This window comes from Schistocerca gregaria, chromosome 5, assembly GCF_023897955.1.
Source record: "Schistocerca gregaria isolate iqSchGreg1 chromosome 5, iqSchGreg1.2, whole genome shotgun sequence".
NCBI classification, from domain to species: Eukaryota; Metazoa; Arthropoda; class Insecta; order Orthoptera; family Acrididae; genus Schistocerca; species Schistocerca gregaria.
Window position 1 is genome coordinate 331014802 of NC_064924.1, and position 17653 is coordinate 331032454.

The window sequence follows — 17653 nt, forward strand, 5'->3', positions numbered from 1 at the left end:
TGAGGAAGCCTTATCTGAAAGTATTCGTATAGAGTGTAGTCATGTACGGATGTGAAACATGGACGATAACTAGTTTGGACAAGAAGAGAATAGAAGCTTTTGAAATGAGGTGCTACAGAAGAATGCTGAAGATTAGATGGGTAGATCACATAACTAATCAGGAGGTATTGAACAGAATTGGGGAGAAGAGGAGTTTGTGGCACAACTTGACTAAAAGAAGGGAACGGTTGGTAGGACATGTTCTGAGGCATCAAGGGATCACCAATTTAGTATTGGAGGGCAGTTTGGAGGGTAAAAATTGCAGAGGGAGACCAAGAGATGAATACATCAAGCAGATTCAGGAGGATGTAGGGTGCAGTAGTTGCTTGGAAATGAAGAAGATTGCACAAGATAGAGTAGCATGGAGAGCTGCATCAAACCATTCTCTGGACTGAAGACCAAAAAAAGAACAACTACTACAATTTTTTTACTATTCCTTTTGCCCTGATTCAGTTTTATTTTCAAGGCACGAAAAGATGTGGGCACAGGTTGTCTGTTGACACACTTGGATCTACAATTACTCCCATTGTTGTCCAACTTCTGTATTGTATACTACCTGTATTGTTTTTGCATCCACCTAGATCATATTCAAGAATAATATAATTCATTTCTTATTTTTCTTGAAATCTGACATCCATTCGTGACAAATTCTTCATATGTGTGGCTCCGTGGCTGCTTAACAATTTCTGAGTGTTTTTTCGTTCTGTCATTGTTCCTACAAGAAAATGTGTGTTTTTGCACTAGATGCATTTTACTTTCTTGAAGTGAAGCGTCATCAGTGCTCTGTAATTACAGATCTATAATCTGATTTTTTTTATTTTTTTTCCCCCAAGATCAAAAAATTCATTAACAATATGTTGCTTTTTTTTTACTTATGGTAATTTCCTCTTGGTTTCCCACCTACATCAGGAAATGTTGTCGGCTAGGACATTGTTGGAGTTTTTCTTTGTAAGACACTGACGCTTGTAGTTTAATTTTTAGTTGATCTTGCAGAATTACGCACTTCTCGTGTTTTACACAGCACAGTTTTTCACACATCACTGTTTTCTGTTTCTGTTTATACTTGTAAGTAGTATACTTTTACCATAAGTTGCATCTACATCTATATCAATACTCTGTAAATGACATTTAAGTGCCTGGTAGAGGTTCATTGACTACCTTCACAATTCTCTATTATTCCAATCTCGTATAGCGTGGAAAGGAATTATAAAGCAGCCACGGGCATTATGGCCCCAAAAATAAAGAATTTGTCACAATGGAAAAAACAAACATATATCTTTCTGTACGAGCTTTGATTTCTCTTATTTTATCGTGGTGATCATTTCTCCCTATGTAGTTTGGTGTCAACGAAAGATTTTTGCATTCAGTGGAGAAAGTTGCTTGTTGAAACTTCGTGAGAAGATCCTACTGCAGTGATAAACGCCTTTGTTTTAATGATATCCACCCCAAAGCTTGTAACATTTCAGTGACACTCTCTCCCATATTTTGCTGTGATACAAAATATGGTGCCCTTCTTTGAACTTTTTCGATGTACTCCATCAATCCTATCTGGTAAGGTTCCCACACCACGCAGCCGTATTCCAAAACAGAACAGACAAGGGTAGTTGTGGCAGTCTCCTTAGTAGATCTTTTACATTTTCTAAGTGTTCTGCCAATAAAGTGCAATCTTTTATTCAGCTTCCCCATATCATTTTCTACGTGTTATTTCCAATTTAAATTGTTCATCTTTGTAATTCCTAGGTATTTAGTTGCATATACGGCCTTGGATTAGACTGATTTACCGTGTAACTGAGGTTTAACGGATCCCTTTTAGCACTCATGTGGATGACCTCACACTTTTCATTGTTATAGCCTGTGCTGGGAAGTTGGCTGCCACATGGTATTAATTTCTTAACGGCTGCATCTTGCATCAGAGACTCCCCATCTTTCTGATGTTTTTCTAAGTATGATCGTAATACAATTTTTAGCACATCACAAAACCCAAAATAGTGACAGTTTATATCGCTAATCTTCAACATTAAGTACTACAATAGCATTTCCTTCATTGGGTTGCAAGACAACCAAGTCCTCATCCTCACGCAATAAGCACAGACACTATAGTTTGTCTAATCTAATGTTATATTTTGGTAGTTTAACTTTTCTTAGACTGTGGCTAACAACTGACTTCCCTTCTTCTGCCTTACCATAGAAGTGATGCCTTGTAGACTGTTCTTTTCCACTGATGATGTGTAATATCAGCAGCTGCCACGGATAAGGATGGAAGTTGAGTCCTTTGGACAGTGGTGAAACAGAGCTGTTGTCAAGCTCCTTAGTGAAAGATTAGCCATGATTCTATGAGCCTTATCAGCATTTGAAACTGCTTATCCATGAGTTAAAGATTCAAAATTACTACCGTGTTCAGCTTTCACCCTGTGCTTACTGGTGTTCTGTTGCAGCACCTTCCCATTCCCAGTCAAATGATTAGCTTGAAGACAAAAGTATTGGGCTTTTATCAGTTGCATCAAGTTCATACTATGTTTTCCGCATGCTCTATTTCGTGATAATGTGACTAGCCTTCATTAAACTTCTCTTCACTGCAACAGTTTAACTATAGTGCTTGACTGCAACAGTTTAAATATGGCGCTTGACTGTATCAGAGCAGTGGATTACCTCTTTGTCCTGGCAGCATTGTAAAAATAGAAAAGAAATCGGCAGCTGTTAATTCTTGTTGCACAGTTGCTCTGTGTGCTACACACTGCATATTATGTCCTTCCTGTAGAAGAAAGTTACTCTGTCTTTCGCAGGGGCATAACTTGATGAAATGTTCCTCGTTTGAAGCCGCCTCGGTTTGTCTCAGTTAACATGGCTTAAAACTTCGGCAAAGGATGTAGATACACAGTTAGTGGTGCATGGAGGTTGACCTTGGACACCAAATAGGAAGGCAAAAAACATTAGACCGTAACAAGTCGGCAGGATTGGCACTTGTGAATGTGGGACCGACCCCTCGTGCCTGCTGCATTGTTACACCCATGATGGACAGATGCTGTGGGAGGCTGCTTAGTTCACCTTTTACATCTACAAGTGCAACTGCATTCACACTCTGCAAACCATTGTGAAGTGCATGACAGAGCGTATGTTGTGTCTAGGAATCCTACATACTCAGTTCGCTAGAGAAGCAATCAAACAATTCATATTAATGAGTTTTATTCCAAAAATACAGTTACAATACTTAACTTTGATAGATGTGTCACAAGCAAAGGGTGATATTCAAAATAATCAGTCTTCTTCAGAAGAGACAAACAAAAGTCTGTGCTATTTAGAGAGTACTAATGAATAGGCTAGGATGCGTCGGCAATGAAGTGGCTAACATTGAAACTGTTGTCAAAGTGGGCTGCCACCAGTTGGGAATAGAATTTCTCAGAATAGCTTCCACCTATTCTTCAAGTATAAGCCAGTTCAGTTTCTTCAGTATCTCCATGACACTCTCCACAGCTCAAATGAACCTGCCCCACTTTGTATATGTTTAATAACCCCTGTAAGGCCCATTCGGTATGGGCCCCACATACTTGAGCATTATTCTATGTTGAGTGCCATGTGTTTTTGCAAGCAACCTCCATTGTAGACTTTCCCTAGTATTCTACTAATTAACTGAAGTCTTGTCACCTGCTTCATGCATGACTGAGCCGATTTGATGGTTCCATTTCATATCTCAGTAAACTGTTGCACCAAAATATCTGTATGAGTTGAACAATTCGAATTGTGACTCACTGATATTGAAGTCGTACAGTTGTGACTCATTGATATTGAAGTCGTAGGATACAGTCTGTGTTGAGTGTGTGCATGTGGGAGGGGTGGGGGACCGTGTCCACATGACGCGCGTAATTTCGCGTAATTTTAAATTTCTCAGTATTTAAGGAGGAAAGTCAGCAATTTTTGCATTACTTAGAAATCTTATCCAGGTCTGACTGAATATTTGTGTAGTTTCTTTCAGACAGTATTTCGTTAGAGATAATTGCGTAATCTGTGAAATATCTGGTTGCTGTTAATATTGTCTGCAAAGTCATTAAAGTACAACATGAACTTCGAAGATCATTAAAATACAATGTGAACTGCAAGTGTCAACACATTTTCATAGCACACACCTGAAGTTAAGTATACATGTGCTGATGACTCTCCATCCAAGATAAAATGCTCTATCCTGCCTACTAAGAAATCACTTTTTCAAGTTGCTTGATATCCCATATTATCATATTTTGGATAATGAGCTTAGGTGTGGTAGTGCACCAAAATGTTCTTGGATATCAGGAAATACTCCACTGACCTGACTGTGCCTCGATCCACAACTTTCAAGATATCATGTGAGAAAAGGGCACATTGAGTTTCATATCATTGACATTTTCAGGAGTCCATGCTGATTGGCATGGAAAAGGCCCTGTTGTTTGAGATTCTTCATTACATATGAGCTCAGATTATGCTCTAAGATTGTGCAACAAATAGATAGTAGTTTTGTGGATCACTTCTGTTACCCTTTTTGTAGACAGATGTGATCTGTGCTTTTTTCTAACCACTGTGCACAGTTTTGTGTTCAAGAGATCTATGTTATAATATTGTTAAAATGGGATAATTCAGCCACAAAGTTGGTATGAATTCTGTTGGGGATTTCATTAGACCCTGGACTTTATTCAGTTTTAGTGATTTCTGCTATTTCTCAACACCACTTACACTAACATCTATTTCTTTGCAATGGTTTGACAATAATTTGTAAAGGAACATTTGAAACTGAAGCTCATCATTCCAGTTTTTGCTTTGCTAACCTCAGTTTCTGTTCCTGTGAGGTTAAGGTCTCTAACTTCGGTACTACGTACAGCCTGTATAAACAGCTAGAATTTGTTTGAGTTTTGTGAGAGATCTTTTAGTAATACTTCGCTGTGGTAGTCATCGAAAGCTCACGCATTACCTGCTTGACAGCCAATTTGTTTCATTCAGCATCACTGTTTATAGCCCTGCATTTTTTTTTACAGCTACTATGCAGCAATCTCTGTTTCTTTAGAAGTTTCTTTACGCAAGTTGTATACTGTGAAGGGTCATTCCCATCATGAACTGTTCTACTTAGTACATATCTATCAAGTGCATGGTCAACTGTTCCTTTAACCCTGAGCCACAGTTCGTGCACATCCTCTTCTCCAGAGCTAAAAGTTCTGATTTCTGTACTGAGATACAACACTACTGTCTCTTAATCTAATTTGCTGAACATATTGTACTTCAGCTTATTTTAATTGTACTTTGTACTTCCTGCTTGTATGGTAATTGAGCCCAGCAACATGTATGGTATATACAGTAAACATGTTGCCTATCCGGACAATCATACCTCTAGAGGATGCTGGTGGTGAATGTTGAAGGTTTGAGAATCTTATTTCAGCTGATTATATTGAAAACTAGGAATGTTTTATTCTATGCATATGTTCTTACAGAAAATTTTGAAGTGCATTTACTCAATTGGTAAGGCTTTTACAGCTCTGAGCAAGGTCACCGTAGAAATTAATGTTTTACCTTACACGATGATGCAGCCTTAAGTTGGCATCCCTCCAATTTTTTCTTGAACAAAACCATGCTCATGTAATCTGCACTGTTCTTTGTGATTACTCCAATATTACTCATCAGCTTCTTGACAAAATTTAATTTTTCACCACTAACCCCTGTCCATCATGCTATATACATCCTTTCAATTTCAAATATAGAAGAAGATTGTACTATGTGGTGTTTTGTGACCAACTCACTTTGAGTATTCAATCAATTTTTTCAGTGTGAATGCCTATCTGACAATTTGACTGAACCACCGTGTTTAACAAAGTTTAGACTTATTACTCAGTTTAGTGCCTGATTTAGTAACCAACAATTTGAATGACTAGGCATTACACAGTATTTATGTTTCTTATTGTGTGTTTATTTAGTTTTCCTGTCAGTTTGAAATTATAATTTTGTCCTGGATGCATTCCTGAAAGATGACGGAATATCTCTTAGGATGTTTTACAGTTAAGTGCTATGAGCAAGATGGAAGGTACAAGAGCGGCCAGCTGATGGCGCTACTGTTACTGCAACAAATGTGTCAATATTGGGTATCACTATGTTATATATTCACCTGTAGCTGGCATATGTGTGGAGAATACACATGTAACTAATATTTTAGCTACTTCTCATTTTCTAGCCACCCTGTACATCTTATCTATTTCCAGTTATCAACTTGTGTCCCTCCCCCAGACCCCCCTCATCCCCCTGTTTGTGTAAGTGTGAGAAACCATTCATAAACAGACAGTATCACTGTGGTTGTAGGTGTGTGTATGTAGATGTCTGTGTGGTTGAGTTCAAAAATGTGTGTTCTGACACTGGAAAGAGAGTTGAAGCCCTAAAGTTAGTTAAATCTCTGGCTGTTACATGTTTCTAGGTTCTACACACTCATCAGTGATAGATAAGTTATTGTCATTCCTCATATTTATTTACAAATTTATGTTTGATTGTTACTATTACCTACCTATTATCTTTAATTTTTTTCCTATCAGCTCTCACTTCAGGTTTTTTTATCTTACATAGCACTACTAATTCCCTGTTTTTAGTTTCATTCTTCCTTTCCATCATTATTTTACTTCGGGAATTTGCATACTTCTCAGGCTTATTAAGCATATACTTAAGACCAAGTTTCAGGCCATCATCTTTTTGATTAAAAGAAAGTCTCTGCTGCATAAGGTCATATTTATTTTTAATTTTACATTTCACTGTCAGAATGAAGCTGAATGTTGGGATATGCTGGTGAAAGCTACAGGATGTTGCATAATGCTATTTGTTATTTTCTGTGGTATCTTTTTGTATTTCTTTTATATTGTAGTATCAGTGTGACTCCAATTAAGATGCTTTTTATTTTGTAAGAGCAATATTATGAAATGGAAACTGCAGTCTCAGGCATCTGAAATTACACCGAGTGTGGTTTCAGTTGCCTGAGACTGCAGTCATGTGTGAGTTGTGTTTGTGTGTGTTTGTTATGGTGGGGGGAGGGGGTGTCATCCATTGTTGATAAAGGTCTTAATGGCTGAGAGCTTTATTTGTGACAGTCTTTTTGTCGAGCCTAGTTTGGACTAGTTTGGACAAGAAGAGAATAGAAGCTTTCGAAATGTGGTGTTACAGAAGAATGTTGAAGATTAGGTGGGTAGATCACATAACTAATGAGGAGGTATTGAATAGGATTGGGGAGAAGAGAAGTTTGTGGCACAACTTGACTAGAAGAAGGGATCGGTTGGTAGGACATGTTTTGAGGCATCAAGGGATCACAAATTTAGCATTGGAGGGCAGCGTGGAGGGTAAAAATCGTAGAGGGAGACCGAGAGATGAGTACACTAAGCAGATTCAGAAGGATGTAGGTTGCAGTAGGTACTGGGAGATGAAGAAGCTTGCACAGGATAGAGTAGCATGGAGAGCTGCATCAAACCAGTCTCAGGACTGAAGACAACAATAATAATAATCTGTGACTCAACCTCTCCACTATATGGTGAATAGCAACTTTCCTTTTCATAATATTGTTACATTCAATACTCGATTTTCCATTGTTTGATTTTTATAAGAGCATGAAGATTTTAGTGTTAACGATTCAAAAATATTGCTCTCCAATGGGTTTGTCAGTGGTAGAGTCAGAAACATACAGTAGTGGTATGCTCTCTTCCGTTTAGTGATGTTGGTTTCATATGTTATCATTGTATGTGGTAATCAGTGTAGGAGATACATAGATTCTTGGAATGTATTAAGAAAAGTAACATTTGCGGTAAGTAATATGTTGGCTTATACAGCTGGCTCACAGTCAGTTACAAGTTTCAAGTCCATTATTACATTGGCGGCTGTGGCACAGACTGAGGAGCTATAGCTTATTCTTAGTGTTTCTTCTTCTCTGTTAGTAAATAGCATGACATTTTACATACAGTTGGAAAGCTTAGCAATTGTTTGATTTAGTGGCATACCACACACTCGACTGCTTTTGCGAATTACAAGCAATCATTTTCATGTTGTGTTAAATATATCCCCTCAATCTCATCAAGAAAACACCCTCCAGAAATTTTATAGTGTGTTAAACAAGAAGGAAGAAAATGTTTAGTGGCATTGCATATGCCTGTATTTTTTCAGATAAACCACACCAACAAAACCTTCTTAAACAGTGTTATCTTCACTCCTCATCACTTCAACAAATAATAAGGGTAGATTTATAAAGAATTCCTATAAAAAAATTATAATTTTGAGAAAGTGTGAAAGACAACATATTCTGATTTTCATAAATTTAAGTAATAATTATAGAGTTGACTATGGGGAAAAGTATTGATAAGTCAATGGGTTAAGGTTATGTATTTAGCACAGATACTCCAGTAAAAGTGCGTATGTAAGATTATTCCTAACTCACCTCTATTTTGTGCTGATGTGATGGTTTCTTGTTTCAGTGATTCAGTCACATAATTTCTTTTATTGTTTACAAATGATAAATGTTTTAGGTAGCAGTTATTGAAAGGAACATAGCCGTGTTTGAAGGCATTGATCAGCCCTTTGAATTCAGTTGGAAACTACGAGATATGGTAACAGAGCACTATATTGAGCACTGCAAGTTGACCAAATTAAAGGATGATGACTATATTGTTGGAAAGCATAAGTTGGTAAGATCATGTCTTTTATTTACTACTGTTAATGGTGTCAAAAATTCATTTTCACAACCAGTCTTTCACTCTGCTGCAGAAAGTACACTGATATGAAATTTGATATTGGATTAACACAATTTCCTGGACTGGAACTTGAAGCGTAACCATAATTTACAATCTAAGGATCATGTTCAGAATGAATCTTCCACTCTGCAGCAGATTGTGCACTAGTATTAAGCTCTGACAAATTAAAACTCTGTGCCGGACTGTTAACTTGACCTAAGACTCTTGCATTAGGTGGGAGGTTATGACATTGCAACTGCAATGCAGTGCATGAGGCATGCATATATATGAAGAAGCTTAAAGTTAGTATGTGATGCAACAGAACCTTTATGGAAGACTGGTTTGTGTCACCATATTATTAATGTACCAGTTTTCAGTCAGTTTATGATCAGAGAACACAAACTGGCAAATTGATAATTACTTTTTAAATTTTTGTTATCATTGTCCCCCTCCATTGATAGTTTTGTTGTATAGAATAGCAATGACTCACCTGTTGACAGTTGTTTGGGGTTGCAGGAGCGATTAGAATTGAAATTGATGTGGATTACAGATGATAGTCTGAGAGACAATTAAGTAGAAAGCTGAAAAATTGATTCAGACAGGCATGAATATGTATTAAACATATGTTATGTAAGTACGAAACCAACAAATGTTACAAGGCTCCTAGTATTTTGAAAGAAAATAGTTTGGAATATGCGTGTCACCAAACAAAGGTGGTCTTGTCATCCACTCTTAAAAAATTTAAAAATCCTACCCATTCCTTTGCTGTACATATGTGAGGTTTTGATTTTCTTCTATAAAAAGCAACGTACACATGCATATTTTTTTTTTTCCAGCAGAACTACAGGATTTGCCGCAGAATAAATTTCAAACATACAATAAACTGTTTATGTTCAAATACCAGAGTAATGGATGTTAAAAATTTGCATAAAATGAAAAGGCAGTAGGATACTCTGTGTGGAACCTTATTCATTGACAAGATGGCTGTTCATTCTTCTAGTGGGGAAAGTGCTACTACTCTATTGAAGAATTCTTGGGTTATTGTTTCACAGTTTCAACAAGAGAGTTTATAGAAAAAGTGAGCATTTTATAGGTATATCATAGTAATGTACATAAAAGTAATGTAAAGCTTTTTGTATTTCTCTTTAAATAAGTTGTTGCAAATCTTGATGTAATCACTCTGCAACAAACCAAATCAAATAACAATATTAGGAAAAGGATGGTTGCTACTCACCTTATGGTGGAGATGCTGAGTTGCAGGCAGGCACAAAATAAGACTTGTCAAACAAAGCTTACGGCCAAACAGGTGTTAATCAGAACACACACACACACGCACACACACACACACACACACACACACACACACACACACACACACACACACACACAAAATCTCTGGCTGCCAAGACCAGACTGCGAGCAGCAGTGCATGATGGGAGAAGCAACTGAGTGGGTGGGAGTAAGGAAAAGGCTGGAGTGAGTGGAGAGGGGGGAGGCAGGGTAGGGGTGGGGGACAGTAAAGTGCTGCTTGTGGAAGCATAACAGGACAAGGTGGGGAGATGCTATGGCAGCTAGGTGCAGATGGGAGATTAGACAGAGGGCGAGGGGAGGGGGGGCAGCTGTGGAAAAGGAGAGAAGTAAAAAGACTACGAGTGTGTTGGTGGAATAGAGATATATGTAGTGCAGGAATGGGAACAGGGAAGGGGACGAGTGTGTAAGGGCAATGAGTGACAAAGACTGAGGCCAGGAGGGTTACAGGAACGTAGAATATATTGTAGGGAGAGTTCCCTTCGGCACAATTCAGAAAAGCTGACATTTTTGGGATGGGTCCAGATGGCACAGTCTGTGAAGCACGCATTGAAATGAGGAACATTATGTTGGGCAGCATGCTCAGCAACTAGATAGTCCAGCTATTTCTTTGCCACAAGTTAATCCGAGATCATTTGTGTGGACAGCTGACTTATTGGTTGCGTGCCCACATAGAATGTGGAAGGGTGGTTGCGACTTAGCTTGTAGATCTCATGACTGGTTTCACAGCTAGCCTTGCCTTTGATGGGAGAGTTGATGCCTATGACTGGACTGGAGTAAGTGGCAGTGAGAGGATGTATGGGGCAGGCCTTGCATCTAGGTCTACTGCAGGGATATGAGAGCCCTGAGACAAGGGGTTGGAGTAGGTCTTGCGTAGAGGCATACAAGGAAAGTGTGTAGATTCGGTGGGCGGCAGAATACTACTGTGGGAGGAGTGGGAAGGATAGTGGGTAGGCCACTACTCATCTCAAGTCACGATGAGAGGTAGTCGAAACCCTGGTGGAGAATGGGATTCAGTTGCTCCAGTCCTGGGTAGTACTGAGTCATGAGGGGAATGTTACTCTGTGGCCAGATGTTGGGACTTTGGAAAGTAGTAGGTGACAAGAGAGATAGGCAAGTGAGATCTGTTTTTGTGCATGGTTGGGAGGATAATTATGGTCTATGAAGGCCTTAGTGAGACTCTTGGTGTATTTCGATAGGGACTATTTGTCATTACAGACGTGAGAGCCACAGTTGGCTGTATTATATGGAAGGGACTTCTTGATGTGGATTGGGTGGCAGCTGTCTAATACCTGCACTTTGGCAGCCGCCACCCATTCCGTACCAAAAAGTCCCATCCATACAGCCTATCCACCTGTGGCTGTTGCATCATTAGTGATGAGCAGTCCCTCTCAAAATACATAAAGGTCTCACTGAGGCCTTCACAGAGCATAATTATCCTCCCAACCTTGTACAACACTGATGTCTCGTGCCTTATCTCTCTAGTCACTCACCACCTCCCAAAGTGTCACAATCTGGCCACAGAGAAGCATTCCCCTTGTGACTGAGTACCACCCAGGACAGGAGCAATTGAATCTTATTCTCCATCAGGGTTTTGACTACCTTTTGTCATGCTCTGAGATGAGGAATGTCCTACCCACTATCCTCCCCCTCCCCTTCTCACAGTGATATTTTGCCACCCACTGAACCTACACAATATTCTTGTACTTCCCTACACAACCCATGCTCCCAATTCCTTGCCTCATGGCTCACATGCCTGTCATAGACCTAGATTCAAAACCTATCCCATATACCCTCTCACCAAAATCTGCTCCAGTCCAGCATCACCTATCCCATCAGAAGTAGGGCTACCTCTGAAACCAGTCACGTGAACTACAAGCTAAGCTATGACCACTGTCCCGCATTCTATGTGGTCATAACAACCAACAAATGTTCTATTCGCATGAAGGGCCACAGACAAACTGTGTCTGGGGAACAGCTGGACTACCCAGTTGCTGACCTCACTGTCCAACATGACATTTAGGAGTGACTGTTTGATAGCTCGTGCCATATGGATCCTTCCCACCAACACCCAAGTTCTCTGAACTGAGCAGATGGGAACGCTCTCTACAATATATCGGTTGAAACTTCCTGGCAGATTAAAACTGTGTGCCGGGCTGAGACTCGAACTCGGGACCTTTGCCTTTCGCGGGCAAGTACTCTACCAACTGAGCTACCCAAGCACGACTCACGCCCCGTCCTCACAGCTTTACTTCTGCCAGTACCTTGTGTCCTACCTTCCAAACTTTACAGAAGCTCTTTTGCGAACCATGCAGAACTAGCACTCCTGAAAGAAAGGATATTGCGGAGACATGGCTTAGCCACAGCCTTGGGGATGTTTCCAGTTTGGAAGGTAGGAGGCAAGGTACTGGCAGAAGTAAAACTGTGAGTTGTGCTAGGGTGGCCCAGTTGGTAGAGCACTTGCCCGCGAAAGGCAAAGGTCCCGAGTTCGAGTCTCGGCTCGGCACACAGTTTTAATCTGCCAGGAAGTTTCATATCAGCGCACACCCCGCTGCAGAGTGAAAGTCTCATTCTGGATATATCGGTTGTTCCCGTAACCCTCGTGCCATCAACCTTCATTAGCCATTGTTGTTACCCGCCTGTCTCCTTCCCTTTCCTCACTCCAGCACTACACAGCTCTCTATTCTACCCATGCACCCACAGTCTGTTTGCTTCTACCCTTTTCTGTTGCCCCTTCCCCTCCCAACCCCACTCTCCATCTAATCCCCTGACTGCATCTAGCTGCCCTATCGTCATCCCACGTTGCCCCTGTATGCTCCCATAAGCAGCACTTTACCGTCTCCCATACCTACTCTGCTATCCCTCCCCATTTCCACTCCAGCCTTCTCCTTACCTCCACCAACTATTTGCTTGTCCCATCATGTGCTGCCATTCATGGGTTGGCCTTGGCCGCCAGAGGCTGTTGTCATGCATGTGTGTTCTTTTTTTTTTTGTGTGTGTGTGTGTGTGTGTGTGTGTGTGTGTGTGTGTGTGTTCGTTCTGATGAAGACCTGTTTGGCTGAAAGCTTTGTTTGACAGTCGTTTTGTTGTGCCTATGTGCAACACAGCATCTCCTCTTTTATGGTGTGTAGCAACTATCCTTTTCACAATATTGTTGTTATTCCACCCTGGATTTTCCATTGTTTGAAAATTGTATATAGTGAGATGAATAAATAATATATAAGAAAATTGCATATTGGTAGAAAATAAAAGGGCAAATACTATTTGTGTTGATCCCAGGCTCTGAGACTGAGAAGCATTCAGGCATAGGTTGAGCTTGCTGTCAGGATAATCTGGCACAATTAAGCACTGTTTACATGTCTCACAAAATTCTTTAAGTCAGGAAGGTTAATGGAGCATGAGTAAGATCTATATCTGTAGAATTCTAACCTTTGTAATGATCCTTTGAATTTTTGTCAACATGGTTGCACAGGTGGTGTGCGAGTAGCTTTGAGGTGTTGTAGGAAATTAGGTAAAAGTATGGATGAGGTCTGTCTTTGTATCAAGATACAACTGGGGGGGGGGGGGGGGGGGGGGCGGCGATAAACTGTTGCTATACTGCTAAATGATATTCACACTTAGGCCAGCTAAATTTCATCAGTTTAGTTAGCTGTAAAAAAAGCTGCTACTTCAATGAAGAATTGATACCTCATCATTTTTAGTACACAGTTGTGTTTATTTGCTGTTGGTTGCTTCATGTGAAACATATTTGTAAACATAAAATTCATTCTAATTATTCTTTCTGTTTTATCTCTGTTGTATTTAAGTCATCTTCACTGTAGAGATGGGAGCAAATAGGAGAAGAAACAGTTTGTTATGTGTATATCGGAAACGCCTTCAACATTAATATGACATTGCATCACAGATTTCGAAAAATTTTATTCTTACAAAGTGACAGCAACCATAGGTGAGCAACAGTTCACAAGTTTTCAGAACTAGAGGTTTCTTCATGTGCCAAAAGTGAAGAAACATGTGAAGGAAACACGATTTCGCAGGGACTAATTAAGATGGCCAATTCAAGAAAACAAGAAAAACACGAAACAGCAGTGAAAAATCCTATGTGGAATATGTGTAGTGTGTTGGATGAAACAAGCCACTTAGTGAGACAATGGACTGCTGATAGGTGCATAAAAAAGGTGAACATTGTAGCTCAGATTTTGAAGTTCTACTCATCTTTCAAATCTGGTTGCAATGTGCATACAATGAAGAAAAACCTGTTATAACTAAATAATGTCCAACTTCTCTTTTATGCCCTTATCACCTGCCCAATAACCCCAATACGTGACCACTAGTAATGACACACTTCCACTGTGGTGGTGGCACTACACCATAAAAGATAGTTGAAAGACCTTGATCTTATGCTTTACTAACCTACACTCATCCCTCTCACCGTAACCTAGAGGATAACACATTTAGAAAAACAGAGCTATGGAGATTGCATACAGCAACTAACCAGAAGTATTCTTGGCAACAAATGGTGGAAGTGACATAGTTCTGGTAGTGAAGTCATAGTAGCTCAGTTCATTTTGACTTGTGATAGTGAGAAGATTATGGCATCTCACTCATTAATGTATTTCAGTCATTCAGAATGACTACAACAATATAAAATTATGCCAAATATGAAGTCCACTAATAACTTTACATTTGAAAAACCTCACATGAGCTGACATTCTTTGTAGTATTTGTGTACAAAATGGGATGAGTAAATGCATTTTGCTTTCCATTTCAAAAATCAGAAGGAATCATAATGGGTGATGAATGATTCTTCTAGGAAATTGATAAAAAATGTAATAACAGGCATTACAAAATTCTGCAAATTGCTAGCATAATTTTTTTGAGTTTAATATTTTCCTCATGGTGCAGTGTCAGTACTATCTTCTTTTATCTCAGTGTTGAGTAACCTATTCCTCCTTTGTGATTATATTGAATAATAGAAGTTTTAGCATACCCAAATTATGATATCTGCTTCCTCATTATTTTGTAGTTTACTGAGGATGAGGGATATATTAACTCACAAACTTGGTACTGTAATTAATTTTATTGAGGAAAGTTGCCCTTGGAGAATTGTTTGTACACTTGAACTGTGGAAGCTAACAATAAGAAGAGGGATATTTTAATTAATGATACACAGTTTAAAATTGTGTACTTTTGGGAGAATGCAGAATAAATGAACTACTTTCAGTGTAAAAGATGTGTTCCTGGTCTTTGTGAAGAGAGTCTCTTCAACTTGGAAGTGTAATAAAACTAATAGACATACTCGTGGTAAAATGATTGCTGAATTGTGACCATATTTCTCAGTTGCTAGAAGACCCTTCTGATATCCTCCATTTGTTGATTTCCTAGGCAGTGGAAACAGTTCATGTCTGAACTGCTATTTCTAGGTGTCCTAAGGAGACAGTACTTTAGTGAGCAATCTTGTTGCTGCCATTGAGTGGACGGATGAACTGACCTCCTTGTGGCATGAAGGTAGAGTTGTCAGACGTACAATTTTAGCCAGAACAACAAGGAATTTTCCTGTTTTGTTCTGGGTATGGTGCAAACCTTTAACCATATGCCAAATGTTCTGATTTTAACATGAGACATAATGACATATATTTTTAACCTTCCAGTACCAAATTGTATGGTGCTGCTTACATTTCTCATGCTAAGACATGCATGTGATGGCAGTTGAGACTGAGGGTGAGACGGATATGACGCCAGAAACAGAACTGCATTGTGTGAAGAGTGTTCACAAAGAGATGAACGAGGCCTGCCTAGTTCTGGCTCAGCAAAAGTCGATCGACTTCAACCTGCTTGTGTGTTGTGTTGGCCGCTGCCAACCTCAGCGATCCAACACACAACGTTGTGTTGCAGCCATTGCAAAGTGATTGTTGTGGTGTGTTCTTTTTATTGCAAAAATGTAAGTTTTATTACTGGCTCTTTTCAATTTCGAATTGTCTGCGATATGGCATTAGGAGCAACAAAGCACCATCATTCAGAATGAAACTATGAATTCTGATTGGAGCCCTTCTTGGGCATAAATTGATACCGGTATGTAAGTGCAATTGTAGTACTAGCACTGCAAGACGGAGGTGCGGCTTGTTCTTCCAACACCGCATCCCCTCTTTTTGTGAATAGGCTGTACTTCCACTCCATTCAACAAGGCATATTGTTTTGTTCATTTCAGGAGCAGGTTCAACACTGCATCACAAGCCATCCTATGTTTTACGTTTTAGAACTTATTCCTTTGTGGAAGTAGTGTGTTCAAAATTGTTGGGACTGTGACAATCCCATGAAAAGAAAATTAGATATTCAAACCAGCACACATGAGAACAGAAGACTGCAAGTGTATCGTTCGGTTTGGGAAAAAGAATTTCCAGAATTGCAGCCAATCCAGGAAATGTATATAAAACAAGGTGTACATTATGTGTTGGAAAACCTGGAGAACGGTTTTCAATTTCGCAGACAGTGTAACTGATGTTAGGCGTCATTCTAACAGTGTCAACTACAAACACAGATGCTTAACATTGGTACAAATCACACTGATGAAAAGTCTCTACAAAGTGGACTCTGTTGAAGCAGACAAGGAATGTAGTAGTTGCTTGCTAATTTCAACATTTCTAATTTTCAAGGTAATAATAGACCTGTTAAGGCAATTATAAAAAGATGCTATTATTAGTGCTTCATTTTCAGATAATAGCATCTGAGCTTATGTTCGTGTTTCACACAGTTAAACATCATCTTAGTTATGCCAGCACTGACTGCAATGTAAAAATATCTTCTCAGTTATTTCCTGATTCGACAATTGCAGATAAAATCATGTGTGGTAAAACAAAATGTGAGGCATTAATTACTGGTGTTTTGGTACTAAATAGTGTCCGTAATTTAACTCACAAGTTGATGGATAAAAAGTTTTTTCGTTTGAGGTTTGACACTTCCAACAAAGGTAATCAAAAGTGTTATCCTATTTGTGTAAGTTACTTTGATGTGTTAGCAGGCCAGGTGAGTCCCACAGAATTCTAGATTTCTATGGGGACTCTGGACTCTGGTGAATCTGCATCTGCAATCTCTGAGCAGATCTTGAAAAGGATTTCAAAGCACAGAGTTGAATTTGTCCCAGGTTTCAAGTTTTACTGCAGACAGTACAAATGTATACTATGGGGAGAAAAACTGTTTACATTCACTTAAAAAAGGAAAATCGTGGTATAGTGAAATCAAATTGCTGCGCACATGTAGTCGGTAATTGCTGTAAATCTGGTATGAATGCTACGTCAATAGATATTGAAATGTTAGTTATTAAGACTTTGCAACTATTTCTCATATTAAGCTAAAAGGGTATCTTAATTGAAAGATTTCTCTCAATTTGTTGGTGTAGAATGCAAGTCTTTGTTGAGACATTTACCTAAATGGTGGTTAATCCTAAAGCCTGCTATAGAAAGATAGTTGAAAAATCTTCCTGCAGTTATATAATACTTTTCTAGTGTAGATGATTTCCCCAGCTTCATTAAAACAACTTGATAGATATTTCTGGTTCAGGAAAACAACTTATTTTAGTGGAATTATATCTACAGTTTTCCTTGCAC

At 39.1% G+C, this 17653-nt stretch overlaps 1 protein-coding gene across 6 annotated transcripts in view; it reads left to right on the forward strand.

The window, feature by feature from the left end:
- Positions 1 to 17653, forward strand: part of LOC126272187 (cap-specific mRNA (nucleoside-2'-O-)-methyltransferase 2) — a 298755-nt gene that overhangs the window by 149770 nt on the left and 131332 nt on the right. For all 6 annotated transcript variants that reach the window (XM_049974866.1, XM_049974867.1, XM_049974862.1 and 3 more), the window contains one exon: positions 8541 to 8699. In XM_049974866.1, coding sequence (XP_049830823.1) covers positions 8541 to 8699 — 159 coding nt within the window. The remainder of the gene's footprint in view (positions 1 to 8540; positions 8700 to 17653) is intronic.